Here is a 15,064-nt window from a genome sequence, read left to right as displayed (position 1 = left end):
GAAAGTTAAAAGATGTAGCTTCAAGCATCACTTGGGTTCCGTCCAGTTTCATGTGTCTTGGTTTACTGAACTCTCGAGCAGAATACAAGAAGGGAAGTCTTTGACAGTTTTATGTCTGAAGGCTAATGGGCCATATTCAATGATGAATGTTAAATGCAAGAACAGGACAGAACGAGTTTAGTCTACTTTGCCACCGTGTATCCAAGCTTCTCCTTTGAGTCAACTGAGTTTTCAACAAACGCATAGTCCTTAGAAAGAGGAGACAAACACCAGAACACAAAATTCCCGGGTCCGCGTTTGGTGGGGGAGTCCATATACACAAAGTTAGGAGGACTGTTTTCCACCCCTTGGGTTTCATGCTAATAGCAGCAGTGTAAGACAAAGACATTATTGCTTTCAGTGGATGTCAGTTTTCTCCCCAGCAGGCAGATCACTGTGTTATTTCCCACATGATTTCTGAAGGAAACCAACGGAACTTACATTGCACAATGTGTGAGACCAAGAGGGCAGCGCTGGTGTCACTACACGTCAGCCTGCCTTGAGCCAGGTCCTGCTTCACCTGCAGAGCAAACAGGTACCTGCGAATACGAAGAGAGATGGGCGTCAGACACATAGAGATGGGTGTCAAGCAAGAGGGCGGGGAGGTTTGGCAACAAAGTCAGCCTCACTTTGCTCACTGGCAACTTGCCCCCACAGTGAGGACCTAAAGAAATATAAGCCGAAGAACAAGAAAGTCTGCACAGGAAGGATGAATTCCTGGTGCTACTGGCTGCAGTGTAACTATTCACACCTCCCTTCAAGCACCGGGAGACATATGCTGCAATCTTTCCACACAATGAGTAATGCATTTCATTTTATATGGAGAGATACAGCCGTAAGTAATTAAGACTATAGCTTACCACCTTATTTTTGCGAGTATAGCACACATTTAAAATTTTTTCACAGATCAGTCAAATATACTAAAAAAAATGGCTTTATGGCTCAGACAATAACAGTAGGCTATCATGGTTAGGAAGAGCCTTGCCAATGGAACTGGAAACACAAGAGTGTCTTTTTTTCGGGAGCACAGGCTCCGGATGCGCAGGCTCAGCGGCCATGGCTCACGGGCCCAGCTGCTCCGCGGCATGTGGGATCTTCCCGGACCGGGGCACGAACCTGCGTCCCGTGCATCGGCAGGCGGACTCCCAACCACTGTGCCACCAGGGAAGCCCCACAAGAGTGTCTTTTTTTGTGGTGTAATAAGTCACTCAGCTTCTTCCATAAGCCTCAGTTGCCAGATCTTTAAAAATCAATTTATTTAAAAATTCTTTTCTTTATGAAGTAGAATAAAGCAAGTAACATTTTTGGTGGAAGAAAAAAGTATAAATCAAAGAAATTAAGTAAAAACAGTGCGATGTTAAAATCGATTTGAGAATATCAATATGAACGCATAGATTTTTTTTTCTTTCGGTACGCGGGCCTCTCACTGTTATGGCCTCTCCTGTTGCGGAGCACAGGCTCCGGACGCGCAGGATCAGCGGCCATGGCTCACGGGCGCAGCCGCTCCGCGGCACATGGAATCTTCCCAGACCGGGGCACGAACCCACGTCCCCTGCATCGGCAGGTGGACTCTCAACCACTGCGCCACCAGGGAAGCCCACATTTTTAGAAAGATATTTGCTAGATTTGCCCACTGTCTAGAAGGAGCGTGACTTCGGCAGCAACCCTTAGCAACCAGATTCTGGCTCTCACACAACTACCCATGAGAAGGATACAGAGGTAGGACCTTGCAGAAATGGTAGGTTCCAGGTGTGGGGCAGAGGAAGGTACAAAGCAAGCCTGGAAGATCTAGTTATGCCAGAGAGCAAGGCAGCTTGCAAATATAAATGGGTTATATTAAAAGGGGGAAAAAAAAAACCTTGAAGGGGCGGCCACTGGCCAAAGTTGTGACAACTTGAGTAGCAATAAAGAATGATTAAAGTGAACTGAAACACATGGAACTAATAAAACTTTATGAGTCCATTATAATAGTCATAAAAATAGAAAGCAGAAAAAGTAGAATGTATCACCATTTGAGGAGTCTATTCAAGAAATTCTTTTTTAGGAAACTGGTAACCCAAGGCAAAAACTTGGGCATGTAATCTGCCTCTCCAGCAGGAAGGGTATTTCAGGATATACAGACAATCTAAGTAGACGGGGCAAAGTTCTACTTTACAGAAGAACACCGACAAATAACACAGCAAAAATAACATAATTATAAAACCCTCATCCCACACCTCTAAAGAAATGACTGACTTGGCAAGGATTGTTAATCAGTATAAAAACCACTTAGGAGTTTGGACATTTGCATACAAAGTCATATGACTTTCCTTCACAATGGAAAGGTCAGAATGTCACCACCCTTAACTCAGTGATCAATCTCAGCATCGCTAATGAAACAGGGAACACACGACATCACTTAGGATGGGATTCTAGCCAAGAATGTTTAACTTGTATCCCTTAGAACTAAGGTCTAGTTGGCAGGAAATACAGAAGACAGGAATAAGCTAAACAGGAGGCAACCAGACAAATTTAGCAGGTAGCTTTTTTTTTTTTTTTTTTGCGGTACGCGGGCCTCTCACTGTTGTGGCCTCTCCCACTGCGGAGCACAGGCTCCGGACACGCAGGCTCAGCGGCCATGGCTCACGGGCCCAGCCGCCCCGCGGCACGTGGGATCTTCCCGGACCGGGGCATGAACCCGTGTCCCCCGCGTCGGCAGGCGGACTCTCAACCACTGTGCCACCAGGGAAGCCCCGGGTAGGCTATTTTATAGTATGACCGGTTCAGTTTCTTCAACAAGATGGTATCACGAAGAGAAAAAAAAAAAGGGACTCTGCTAGATTAAGAGGTCCAAAGGGCATAACAACCAGATGGAATGTGGTCCTACAGTGAATTTCACGTTAGATGAGCAGATATAAATGACATCTGGGGAACAAAGGGGTACATTTGAGTACGGCCAGGGTACCAGATGAGATGAACAGTACATGTATATGCACAGGAAAAATCAGAAAGGCTCTCTCACTGATGTGTTAATGCTCAGCTCTGGGCAGCAAGAACACAGCAGTTTTATCTTCTTAGTCTTCTTTACCTGTATACTCTAACTTTCTACACTGTACATTCGCTACTTTTGTAATAACAAAGGGTTCTTTTTGTTTTTTAAAAAAAGGGCTTTTTTTTTTAAGAAGATGTTGGGGGTAGGAGTTTATTAATTAATTAATTTTTGCTGTGTTGGGTCTTCGTTTCTGTGCGTGGGCTTTCTCTAGTTGTGGCAAGCGGGGGCCACTCTTCATCGCGGTGTGCGGGCCTCTCACTATCGCGGCCTCTCTTGTTGCAGAGCACAGGCTCCAGACGCGCAGGCTCAGTAGTTGTGGCTCACGGGCCTAGTTTCTCTGCGGCATGTGAGATCCTCCCAGACCAGAGCTCGAACCTGTGTCCCCTGCATTAGCAGGCAGATTCTCAACCACTGCACCACCCGGGAAGCCCAAAGAAAGGGCTTTTAACACGACTAACCATAGAGGTGGCCTTAAGAATTAAATGAGATAATACATGGAAAGCATAGTGACCAGAATGAAAACATTCAGTATATGTTAGCAATTTTTTTTTTAAATAAAAGAAAAATGAATCCCCTTTAAGTCGTTTAGGAAATTCCACGATTAAGAACTAAAGAACTACAGAGGCATTCTGTAACCAGAAAAAAAAAAAAAAAAAAAAACACACCCACAGATCCACTAGTTGACAACAGTTGACCTTTATCCACCCCCCCAATGTAATGTTTATTCATTCATTCATTCACTTTCTTTTCTCTCTCTGTCTCTCTCTCCTTGGAAAGTCAAAGTAGAGAATGGCAGAGCATATAAAGTAATCACAACATCAGCACATAGGTTTATATGGGAAGATGTGGCACAAACCGTATCTCTGGATTAGGCAGTGGTTATTGTTTCTTGAAGCCAACACTCAGAACGACAGGCTTTAATTCTTATCTGTGTGGTTAGTTTTTACCTAAGTAGGAAGAATGTATGTTTTAAAAGCATGATGTTCCGAATATGGTAACAGCTACCAGTACAAACACAGGATGCTGTGTCCAGGGATAGACTCAGGGTCATGGCGACAGGCTTCGGGGCCTCTGGGGAGGGTCTCCTGTGGGTGGCGACACGGCGCTGGGTTCCGAGAGCTCACCTATTTAGACAGAGGACGAGCGCCCCGTTGCCAACTGCAGGAGGACTTTGTCACTCCCTGATTACGCTGACTTGTGCTAAGGCCCTTGTAATCTGAGAAAGACCTTCCTGGGTACCGTCTCATCTTCTCGTCAAGACAGCTGTAAGTCCCGCACGCTGGCTGCAGGGCTAACTTTAGAAATTCCGCAGCACCTTTTGCATTCTAAACTGAAGCAGCTCCAATCAAATTCACATGAAGGGCTCAAAACGGAATCAACTCTCCTTGGAGGAAGGATGGGATGTGAGGAGGGAGGCGATGACAGCGGCAAGGCCAATCAGAGGGCTGTCACTTCCAGGGACCACAGGGGAGGAAATCACACCCATCTTGATGCCATGGTTTAAACACGCCTGTTTCAATTTATTTCACCCGGGAGCTCTTCGTCTTTCTTTCCTTATTCAGTGTACAGTACGACGTCTCTGGCAGCCAAAGGGCAACACTGCAGCAGGCCCCGCAGAGCAGCAAATTCTGATAGGTCCCCTGCACCTTTAAGAACACAGCCAAGTAGAAACTGGATCCCACGTCAGATGCGATGCTCAGAGAGTGGTGGAGTACGTCTGACCTCACCAGCACAGCCAAGTGATTCTGAGCTCTGCCAGAAGCAAGCCTGCTAACTTCTTTTCCAAAGACCCCTCCCCCAAGCGGTTTTAAACTTGCATCTGGGAGTCAGTACTTTTCTCCTTCTAGATGCCTGAGCCCTGGTGTCAGTAGGACAAGAGCTCCAGTGAGAGGGTAGTTCAATAAATAGAAAGGAATTCAGCTTCTTGTTTAACAGCAAAGTGCAATTTAATCTTCGATCTATATAAATGGGAAGCCGAAAGCTATTCCTGGAGGCCCGAAGAATCAGCTGCAGCTCCAGTCACTTAAAGTCGCTGAACTGCGGGCCCGTTTCTGTCTGTCTCACTCTTGTCTGCACCTCCTTCGCCTATGAAGTAGTGTCCATATAGGGCTTCTCCCAAAGCCTCCCTCCTTCACCATCTGCCATAGAAAACTGCCTGGCATCTCAATGGTCCCATCCTTAAATGTCTGCTTGAATAGGAATTTGAGAGTGTGGGAGAACACCACTTTGGATCTGGGAAGTCGCCTTCCCGGCATACCTTGTGACAAAGCGGAAAGCAACGGGGACCTTCTAAACTTCCTATCAATTTTATCACCCCAGAGCCAAAGGAATTCTCTCCTCGGAAAAGATTTCCAAAATGTCAGTTAACACTGGGAGCCAGAAAACAGCGACAACAAACCCCCGAACCTGCTACGTCCAGCTGAGCTTGTGTCACTTGAGGAATTTATCAGATCGGTCGGAACAGCTGGCAAAATACCAGGCACACACACACGGCTTGACGCTCACAAGCTGTCTGGAATTTTATAAGGAGGACCAGAATGGTAGAAAATCACACATCTCTAGAGATGATGATTCACAAAAACTGAAAAGGTGCAAAACTCACTGCAAAGTAGAATGGGGAGAAAGGACTGGGGTTGGGGGGCAGTGGTAATTCACGCCGCCGACTTCCTAAGCAGGATGACGGCCCCGTGAAACGCGGGAGGAAAACGCACGCTACTGACCAACGGCTGGACTGGCCTTCAGATTCATTTCAATATTCTGAGCTTCGAGCAACATACTTTCGACAACAGGAAAACCAGCCCCGGAAGCTGAGACACGGCAGCCCCGATAAGGACACGGCACGAAGATGCTACTGGTGTCGGCAGCTTGGAACTCAGGCGGCAGCCCCAGCTGCCCCTTCTCCACGGGAAGCGCCCTAGCCGAGGCGTGTGGTTCCCAGAAGGCTGACGGCCTCTGCAGCTCCTGGCCACTTGGCTGCTTCACTCATTTGAGGGGTGAAAGCAGAGGTAAACTATCAACGGTGACTCATTGAGAACACGCAAAGCCATGGGAAGAGTCTTTGCCTTCCTCTCTTTCTGGAATCGCACGTTCGTGTACCTGGTGCCCCTCCTGACGCAGCCCTGGGATGTCCAGCAGGGACCTCAAACACGAGCTGGCAGAACCAAACCCTTGACTCTCCACCTTCCCCCAGTCCTCTACTTCCCTCCACCCTTTCGCATTCTAGTCGTCACCCATCCATCTAGTTGCTGCTTAAGTCAAAATCTTAAGCATCCCTTCTCCTCCCCTCAGCCTCCACCCACAGCCCGTCACAAATTCAAATCGACCCCGCCTCCAGCACGTGCTCCAAATGCACGTGTTTTCTCCATTTCCGCTCCTACCGCCTCCGTTGCCGCCATCATCTTGGCCTGGGTGACTGCCATCTCTTCCTGTCATCCTCCCCTCGGTATCTCTGGCAACCAGTGTCTCAACACTACGTGTATCGGGCCTCTGCCCCGCCTCAGTGCACTTCACCCTCAATGTTCCTGCCATGAGAGCCCTCTTTTAGGTAACTGAACGCCTGGAGCTTGTTTCTGCCTTGGGCACTGCCTAACCGTTCCTTCTCCCTGGAGAGCTCTTCCTCTGAAAATGACTGACAGATCCTTGTCGCTTTCTCAGCCCAAGCATCCCGGACCAAGCACTGTAAAGTCATCACCCGTCACCTTCTATCACATCATCTACTCCCATTACCATTATCTGATATTTTTCTTGTTTATTTAATCATTGTGTCTGTTCCCCTGAAAGTCAGGCCGGTCTCTTCACCACTATGCTCCCCGTTCCTGGAACAAGGCTTGCACACCACGTATACTCCATCAATACTGTTGACCGAATGTTTTCATCTCCTTGATAAATGACGAACCATTTAACAAACTCAACCACCCAAAATACTGGGCTCTCAACCCAGAGGGACAAGAAAGATGTGACAGCCCTCATCTTGAACAGCTGAAGCTGGAAAGGCACGTGCGGCAGGAATCTGGCTGGTCAGACTAGTGCAGTGTAGTCCTGAAAGGGAGGCGTTTTATCTTCGCATGTTCCCACCAGGCTCTGCTCTCTTTTGGAATACCACGTGTCTTGCTGTCAATTATAAAATGAGTAGTAGCAGGGATGAAGATGCGGGTGACGGTGATGAGGATGATGGAGGCTGTCACTCATCGCATCCCTGCTGGGTTCCGGGCACTCTATGCATACGAGTACTCATCCTCAAAACCACGCTGGCCAAGCAAGCACTACGGTCGCGTTGACACGGGAATTAACAGAGGTGCAGGGGCGTTTGGTAACCGGCTGGTCACACAGTTACCAGGGGCAGGGCTTGGCCACACTCCTCCCACTTGGCCACACCTTCAAAGAAACTGACGTACAGTTTATGTCGATTCACCCACTGCAGCAACAGAGAGAAACTGAGTTCACATCTTGGTTTCACAGAAGAGATTCATTTCCCAAAACTGTCTTGTGATGTGACAGGTATAAGAGGGGGAAATACGACAGTAACAGATTATAAGCCCAGATACTTCATAGCACAGCCTTCGAGAAACCAGCTTTCAGGGAAACTGTGGTACTTTCTTTCTTCCCATGTTTGTAAACACAGCTGGGAGGGAGGAAGGTTAAACTGTCAAGCACAGAGCAGATGCTGGTCAAGGAAACACTGGGAAAATGTCTCATCAGTTGACTTAGAACATTCACTCTCTCAGCTCCACAGCAAAAAATACCCAGTTTCCAAACCACTAACCTTGTGAGTTCTTCTTGGAGTTGTGTGTGGTCAGGTGGAAAGAATTTCACCACAAACTTAACAACGACATGCTTTGGCCCTAGAAAGGGGGGAAAAAGCAGTAAAGCATTTATTGATTTGTCTTTCAAATGCCATTAAAGATGTAAGAGGGTATATTAGAAACCAAATAATAAGTCTTACTCCGAGCTGCCCAGAGCACTTCTGCCAACATCCAAGTCACTTAATAGCTAGTTACGTTGGTTACTAATTCGCATTTTCGTATTGTGGGGAGACAGACACCTGTTTGGGTGTTTTTAAAATTATATTTTTTTGGCCACACCGCACAGCATGTAGGATCTTAGTTCCCCGACCTGGGATGGAACCCACGCCCACTGCGCTGGAAGCACGGAGTCTCAACTACTGGACCCCCAGGGAAGTTCCAGATACCCGGTTTTTAAAAATACTGTGACAGGCGCATTACATTGAGGCATCAAACTTTTCCCCTGGAGACGTAACTTGTACCCAGATTTTAAAAGCACGCATGTGTCTTCAAAAATTTATCTGTCTGCTTCAGTCCAAATACAGGCTTTAGACAGCCTAAGGAAGAGATAACGAAAAGGTAAATCAGTTACGTGATTTATTATTTCTAACTCTCTCCAAGGTACAGCGGCTACTGTGTTCATCACAGTCAGTCAAAGCCTTTACTAAGTGTCTCATACACTATCTTATCGATAAGTTCCAACGAAATTAGGAAGCAGATCTGGGAGGGGGTGGGCAGGGTAAGACTGGGAATGAGACAGGTAACTTTCCAGAATTCAAACAGAACATCAAATAGATTATAGAATAATAATCTGTAACCTGAGTCAGAGTTTATTTTGCTGTATAAGCCACGAAACAAAAGCAATCTTACAGGTTCTGCCATTTGGACTAACAGCAAAAGTTTATGTTCTATGAAATACAAGGTATTATGATGAAATCCAAATTTTAACAGCAGTTAAAAGTATAAAAGTAGAAAATGGCTTTTTTGCTCTACCTTTCACCATCACAAAAGATGTTGTACTTTAATTTTTCTAACACACTCAAATTTAGGGGAAAAAAACCCAAATGATGTATCATAAGATGAAGATGTTGGCAATACGTACAAAATTAGGAGGAAAAAAAACAAGGCACAGGAACACTGAAACCAAGAGAAGCCGGGCTTCTTCCCGCTGACCACTCTCAAAATTAACAGAAATCCTCGTGTGGCAATTCTGGATCACAAGATAGCAAGAACAAAATGGGGAAGATGGGAAGGTCTAGCTCGTTCTTCCCAGCAATTTTCACAGATGGGGAATTAAATGAGGCTACTTGGATCCTTAGAAAACCCGAAGCTAGGAAGATGCTAGCACTAGTGCAAAATGACAGCTCTGTCACACGGGGCGAGTCACAGCCCACAGAGATGAAAAGGAGAGCCTCTGCTCCGGTGCTAAACCAAACCACAGCCGCTGAACTGGGTCTGACACTTTTCCACCATCAGCAGCTCCCATCGCGGGTTACTGAGGGAACAAATGTCATCATTTTAGATGCTGTGCTTCCTCTAGCCTTCAGGCCTGGCGGCTTCTCACAGCAATGTGTCCTCCACACTTAGTCCTAGGTCAGCCACCCAATAAACGCTGAACAACGGCTGTTTCGTCTTCTGCATTAACGATTGCTTAATTTAAATGATAGAAGATCAATATCAATTTCAACTGCATAAGGGCCACTCAACACAGTGCCTGTTTATTACAGCCACATAAATTGCTGTAAGCAGCCTGGTGGGGTTTCTTTTCTTTAAATAAACTTTGTTTATTCATTTTTGGCTGTGTTGGGTCTTCGCGGTGGTGCGCGGGCTTCTCACTGCGGTGGCTTCTCGTGTTGCGGAGCACGGCTCTAGTTGCACGGGCTTCGGTAGTTGTGGCACTCAGGCTCAGTAGTTGTGGCTCGCAGGCTCTAGAGCACAGGTTCGGTAGTTGCGGCGCACGGGCCTAGCTGCTCCGCGGCATGTGGGATCTTCCCGGACCAGGGCTCGAACCCGTGTCCCTTACACTGGCAGGCGGATTCTTAACCATTGCACTGGTGGGGTTTCTTAATCAGACATAAAACCGACCCCAAGAGGTATTGTGTGATTGTTCAACTAAAGGAATGCAGTTTTGTTACCATCCTCAGTCTCTTGCCTGGTCTCTGGCTGCAGTGAGGGACAACTTGGGATGAACTGGAGAAGAGAACTTGTCTCTTAACTTGACCTCACAGCGGAGAGAGGGGAGGATGGTCTGGTGCTAACGCACAATGAGAAGGGAGGGAAAAAGCAAGTGTTCCCTTTCCTTACTTCTCTCCTAGACCCTCCTTTATCTTTCCTTCGACAACATGGTCTAAATGCAAGGCAGACTCCCTTCTGTCCTGCTTGCCAATCACACTCACACACACACACACACACACACACACACACGCACGCACACTCTCACACACACACACTTTTGCGCACCTTATTTTTCCAAACACCACTTGCATTCTGATCTCACAGGCTTTGAAAAGGCAGCACAGAAAACCTCATAGCAATTTTATGAATAAATGGTTCCACCTCCCCTCTTCCAAAGTGACAGTAAGAAACATGAGCACGGACTGGACGAGCTCAACTGCTCTGGGCCTCAAGAGCCGGCTTTAGTCTTAATTAAAATGACATTTGTTTTCCAAGTTTTGATTACCGAATTGTTTTATATTAAAATTGCAGAAGATACATTTAATAGTACGTGGATTAGTGGATGCTGAAACGCAATCACGGGGTAAAAAAAGAAAGTACGGCCCCAGTGCTTGACACCACAGGGCAGACGACGCCTAGATGAGGAAGACGTCTGGCTTTATATTTGACATCACTGTTAAACAGGCGGGGGTGGGGGGTGGGGGTGGGGGGGTGGGGTGGGGTGGTGGGGGTGGGGTGGGGGTGGGGTGGGGGTGGGGGGTTATACTTACTTCTAATCTGCTTGACAATAGGCTTTAAGAGATCCAGCCACACCTACAAAGGAAAAGAGAACAGACTGAGACACCAATTCTCAATGAGAGAGTGCAAGTATTTTGAGACTCCACTAGGAGCTGTTTAAAATCAAAATATTTTTGAGGATTTGAAGCGGTCTGTGCCTTTTTTTCCCCTCCAGAATGCCATAACTTACATTGTCTCCCATGTTTATAGAACGGATCCGAACTTGCTAATATTATCCCTGAGCTTGAAAATTAAAAATCTCTCCGAGATGCAAACAGTGCACGGTTCACTAAGAATTTTTCTATTCTCGCTGGTACTTTGATCACAGTTAGCTATTCAGCAAATATTAACGCATGATTGCACATCTGGCTATAAATGGAGTAAAATACGCGTGCTCCTTAGTGAAACAAAATCCACGTACACAGATGTACGTACAGAACAGCACATCTTTGAGGGGTACGGAAAGGGAGTGAGTATTTATAGAACATACTTTTGCACACGGCTCCATCCATAAGCTATTTACCTCTCGAAGCAAGGCGAGAGGATTCCTGTTCGTCAGGAGAGAAATCTGAGACGTGGAGAGGCTCAGTAATTTGTCCCAGGCCCTCAGCTAGAATGTGGCAGAGCTAGGACTGAAATCAGGTTTGTCCCACTTCAAAGTCCAGACTCTTTTCACACACATTCTCCTTAGCATGCAATTCAAGCGGCAAAATGTTAAAAGGAGAGAGAAACCAGTTGTCATTAATAAAGTATAAGTTAACCCTTGAACTTGTGATCATGTGAAAGGGTTCTACGGAAGCTCACATTTGCATATATGATTTTTAAAAAGTTAATGGGCTTAATGTAAAGAGGGTTTTGTAAGTAAGTATGAAAAAGAGAAACACTCCTAAAGAAAATTATGCAAAGAATAACAGGTAATTGGTGAAGGAAAAATGCCAATGGCTAACAAGAGAATGTCCAAGTTCAGGAGTAACTTGCACTACAAATGCAAATTTAATCAAATACCATTTCCACCCATTAAATACGCATCTAGATATGCAGTGCATGTCTGTATTTCATAAACCCAGACGTGGCGAGGGTGCCGGGAAGCGGACGCTGCCCTGCGCTACTGGTGCACGTATGAACTGGCACAACGTTTCTGGAGACCAATTAGGGAATAATTATCTAAACCCTTCATCCCGTAACTTGACTTCTGATGAACTATTTGAGAGTGTGGGAAAATGTGTTTGGGAGGTGGGAAGATGGGTGATTTCTTCTTTTCTTCTGCCTTTCTATATCATCCAAATTACCTTCAATGATCACTCAGAATTCTCATGAGGAAAAAAGTAAAAAAATTTAAGTGTCTATTTATTCAGGTTCATCTTCCCCACCACCGTTTCAAATAAATATGATTTTCTAATGAGATTCTCATTTCTATATTCCCCGTCCCCTGCCACTCTGTTATATGAGAAAAACGATAAAGGCATTAGTTGACTTAGGATCATCTCCACTGTCACATTCATAAGACTCAACCTTAAAATGAGAGAATAATCATTCAAAACAACAATCGTCGTTTGTGAGATGAACTATTTTCCTCCCAAGAATCCTAAACGATGGCAAAAATATCTCCATTTGACAGATGAGAAAAGTGGGATTCAGACCACAGCTGCCCAGGGCTGGGACTCAAACCCTGTTCTTCAAACCCATTTATTCATTCAACAACACATCACTGTGTCGCTCTGCTGGGTTCTGGGAATACAAGGATAGGAGACCAATCATGGTGCCTGCTTCATGGAGCATATGGTCTAGTGAGAAAGACAGGAAACAAAACCTTCCCAAGACAAGTAAAGAAGCACCTGAGACAAAGGAAACAAGGGGGAGACCCAGAAGACTCTGAATGTCAGGATAGAGAGGTTTGATCCAGTCACAGGTGCGGGAAAGGCAGGAGGAAGCCTTCCCTGAAGGTGACATTGTGCTGAAATCTCAAGAGAGGTGAGAAGAAGCTAGGAAGACATGCAGTAAAAACACCTGTCCAGGTGACTTAACATTAGGGGAGACCAACATGACAGCAGAACAAGGTTGGTGGGTCAGGAAGGGGCCAGACCCTACAGAGGCCACGTTAAGACACTTCATCGTTATCCTGAGAACACTGGGAAGAATTTTAAATATGGGGCTGATACGATCAGATTTGCACTTTGAAAGGATTACGCTGGCAGTGTGAGAACAGAAAGGGGGGGTCAGAACAGACGCAGGTTACCTGCTGCAGTCGTCCAGGCAAGAGAGGATGGTGTTTTGGACCAGGAGGGCAGAAGCAGAGTTGGGGAAAATTAGGTGGAATCAAGAAAAATGTAACATGGACTTCCCTGGTGGCACAGCGGTTAAGAATCCGCCTGCCAATGCAGGGGACACGGGTTCGAGCCCTGGTCCGGGAAGATCCCACACGCTGCGGAGCAACAAAGCCCGCGTGCCACAACTACTGAGCCTCTGCTCTAGAGCCCGCACGCCTAGAGCCCGTGCTCTGCAACAAGAGAAGCCACCGCAGTGAGAAGCCCGCGCACCGCAATGAAGAGTAGCCCCCGCTCGCCACAACTAGAGAGAGCCCGCGTGCAACAACGAAGGCCAAACGCAGCCAAAAATAAATAAATTTTTTTAAAAAAAGAAAGAAAGGAAAGAAAAATGTAACAGGTAAAATCCAGTGGGATTTACCGATGGGCTAGATGTGGTGGCCGAGAAGGAGACAATAACCAGAATGACGACACTGAGATTTCTGCGGTAGGCATCTGGATGGATGCCGCTGCCAATCAGAGACAGGGAGTACTGCAAGAGGGCCAGGACGGAGGGGTTCTAGACACTTTCATTCTAGGAGGTGCCCTTGGATTTCATGAGGAAGAAACAGTATGAAAATGGTGGGACACACTCATCCAAAGCTCAGAGAAGCCTGGGCGGGAGATCTCACATTTAGAGGCTGCCAGCACTGTGACTCCATGAAGACAAGACGGCCTCATGGAGCCCAGAGGATGAAATGCATCAGCACTGATGACGCGTCTACCTTAGAACGGCCGACGGGAGCAGACAAGGACAGAAGGAACGTAAGGAGAGAGTCACGTCACGGTAGCCACAGGAAGACAGTGTTTCCAGAAGGAAGAACATCAAGAGCTGTTGAAGGATCAAACAAGATGAGAGCTAGAGTATCTGCTGGTCAGTGGACCTGGAGAGGGGCCTGAAAGTCTAGTGGACGGCGAGGAGACAGGAAGGATGAACAGCTTTTCCAAGAAGCTTGGCTGTGAAGGAAGAGGCCAGAGAATGGGTGTGTGGAGGAGGGGGAAGAATCAAATAAAGGTACTGTTGGGGCTTCCCTGGTGGTGCGGTGGTTGAGAGTCCACCTGCCAGTGCAGGGGACGCGTGTTCGTGCCCCGGTCCGGGAGGATCCCGCGTGCCGCGGAGTGGCTGGGCCCGTGAGCCATGGCCGCTGCGCCTGTGCGTCCGGAGCCTGTGCTCCGCAACGGGAGAGGCCACAAGAGTAAGAGGCCCGCGTACCGCAAAAAAAATAAATAAATAATAAAAGTACTATTGATTTGCTTGTCTTCTACAGGAAGGACCTGGGGGTGCTTAAAAAGGGGAGGGGTTGGGACTTCCCTGGCGGTCCAGTGGTTAAGAATTTGTACTTCACTGCAGAGAGCAGGGGTTCAATCCCTGGTCAGGGAACTAGGATCCCGCATGCCACGTGCTGTGGCCAAAAAAAAGGCGGAGGGAGGGCCTGAGAGTATGAGTAAGAAGATAACAATATCCTAAGACACCTGGGATGGTGTGGAAAGATAGCTCTAAAACATAGGGCACTGGGGACAGAAGGAAGAGCTTTTCCAGTGGCGGCAGGGAGGGAGCAGAAAGGCTAATGGCAGATGTACGTCAGTTTACACTTCTGCGCCAGGAAGATAAGATAAGAAAGGGTCTTATTAAAAGAGAGTCACTTACATGACATCGGGCAGGGGGACAGCCAAGAGTCCATTTCCTGAGCACCTACTGTGTGCCAGGCATTGGATTGGTGCTTTATACACTCTCATTTAATATTCACAACAATGTGGTTGTTTTACACACGAAGGAAGCCAAGCTCAGAGAGCTTACTGAAGTTGCCCAAGGTCAAACGGCTGGGATTCCACTTCAAGTCCATCTGACTCCACACCTGTGCTTTTTCTGCAACATAATATGCTGCTCCTCTAAAAAGACTCAACAAAAGTTCATCTTTCTTCTTATTTCGAAGTCAAAACTGCACACAGCAGAACTA

General features: G+C 46.8%; 1 protein-coding gene across 3 annotated transcripts in view; it reads right to left on the bottom strand.

Moving 5' to 3' along the window:
• FARP1 (FERM, ARH/RhoGEF and pleckstrin domain protein 1) overlaps positions 1-15,064 on the bottom strand; it is a 290,586-nt gene that overhangs the window by 76,994 nt on the left and 198,528 nt on the right. For all 3 annotated transcript variants that reach the window (XM_079902745.1, XM_079902747.1, XM_079902746.1), the window contains 3 exons: positions 10,797-10,839; positions 7,833-7,911; positions 481-578 (listed from right to left, as the gene is read on the bottom strand). In XM_079902745.1, the coding sequence (XP_079758871.1) occupies positions 481-578; positions 7,833-7,911; positions 10,797-10,839 (220 nt within the window). The remainder of the gene's footprint in view (positions 1-480; positions 579-7,832; positions 7,912-10,796; positions 10,840-15,064) is intronic.

Source organism: Stenella coeruleoalba (assembly GCF_951394435.1).
Source record: "Stenella coeruleoalba genome assembly, chromosome: 18".
NCBI classification, from domain to species: Eukaryota; Metazoa; Chordata; class Mammalia; order Artiodactyla; family Delphinidae; genus Stenella; species Stenella coeruleoalba.
Note: the sequence above shows the minus strand (reverse complement) of the source record. Positions and strands in the feature narration are given on the sequence as shown.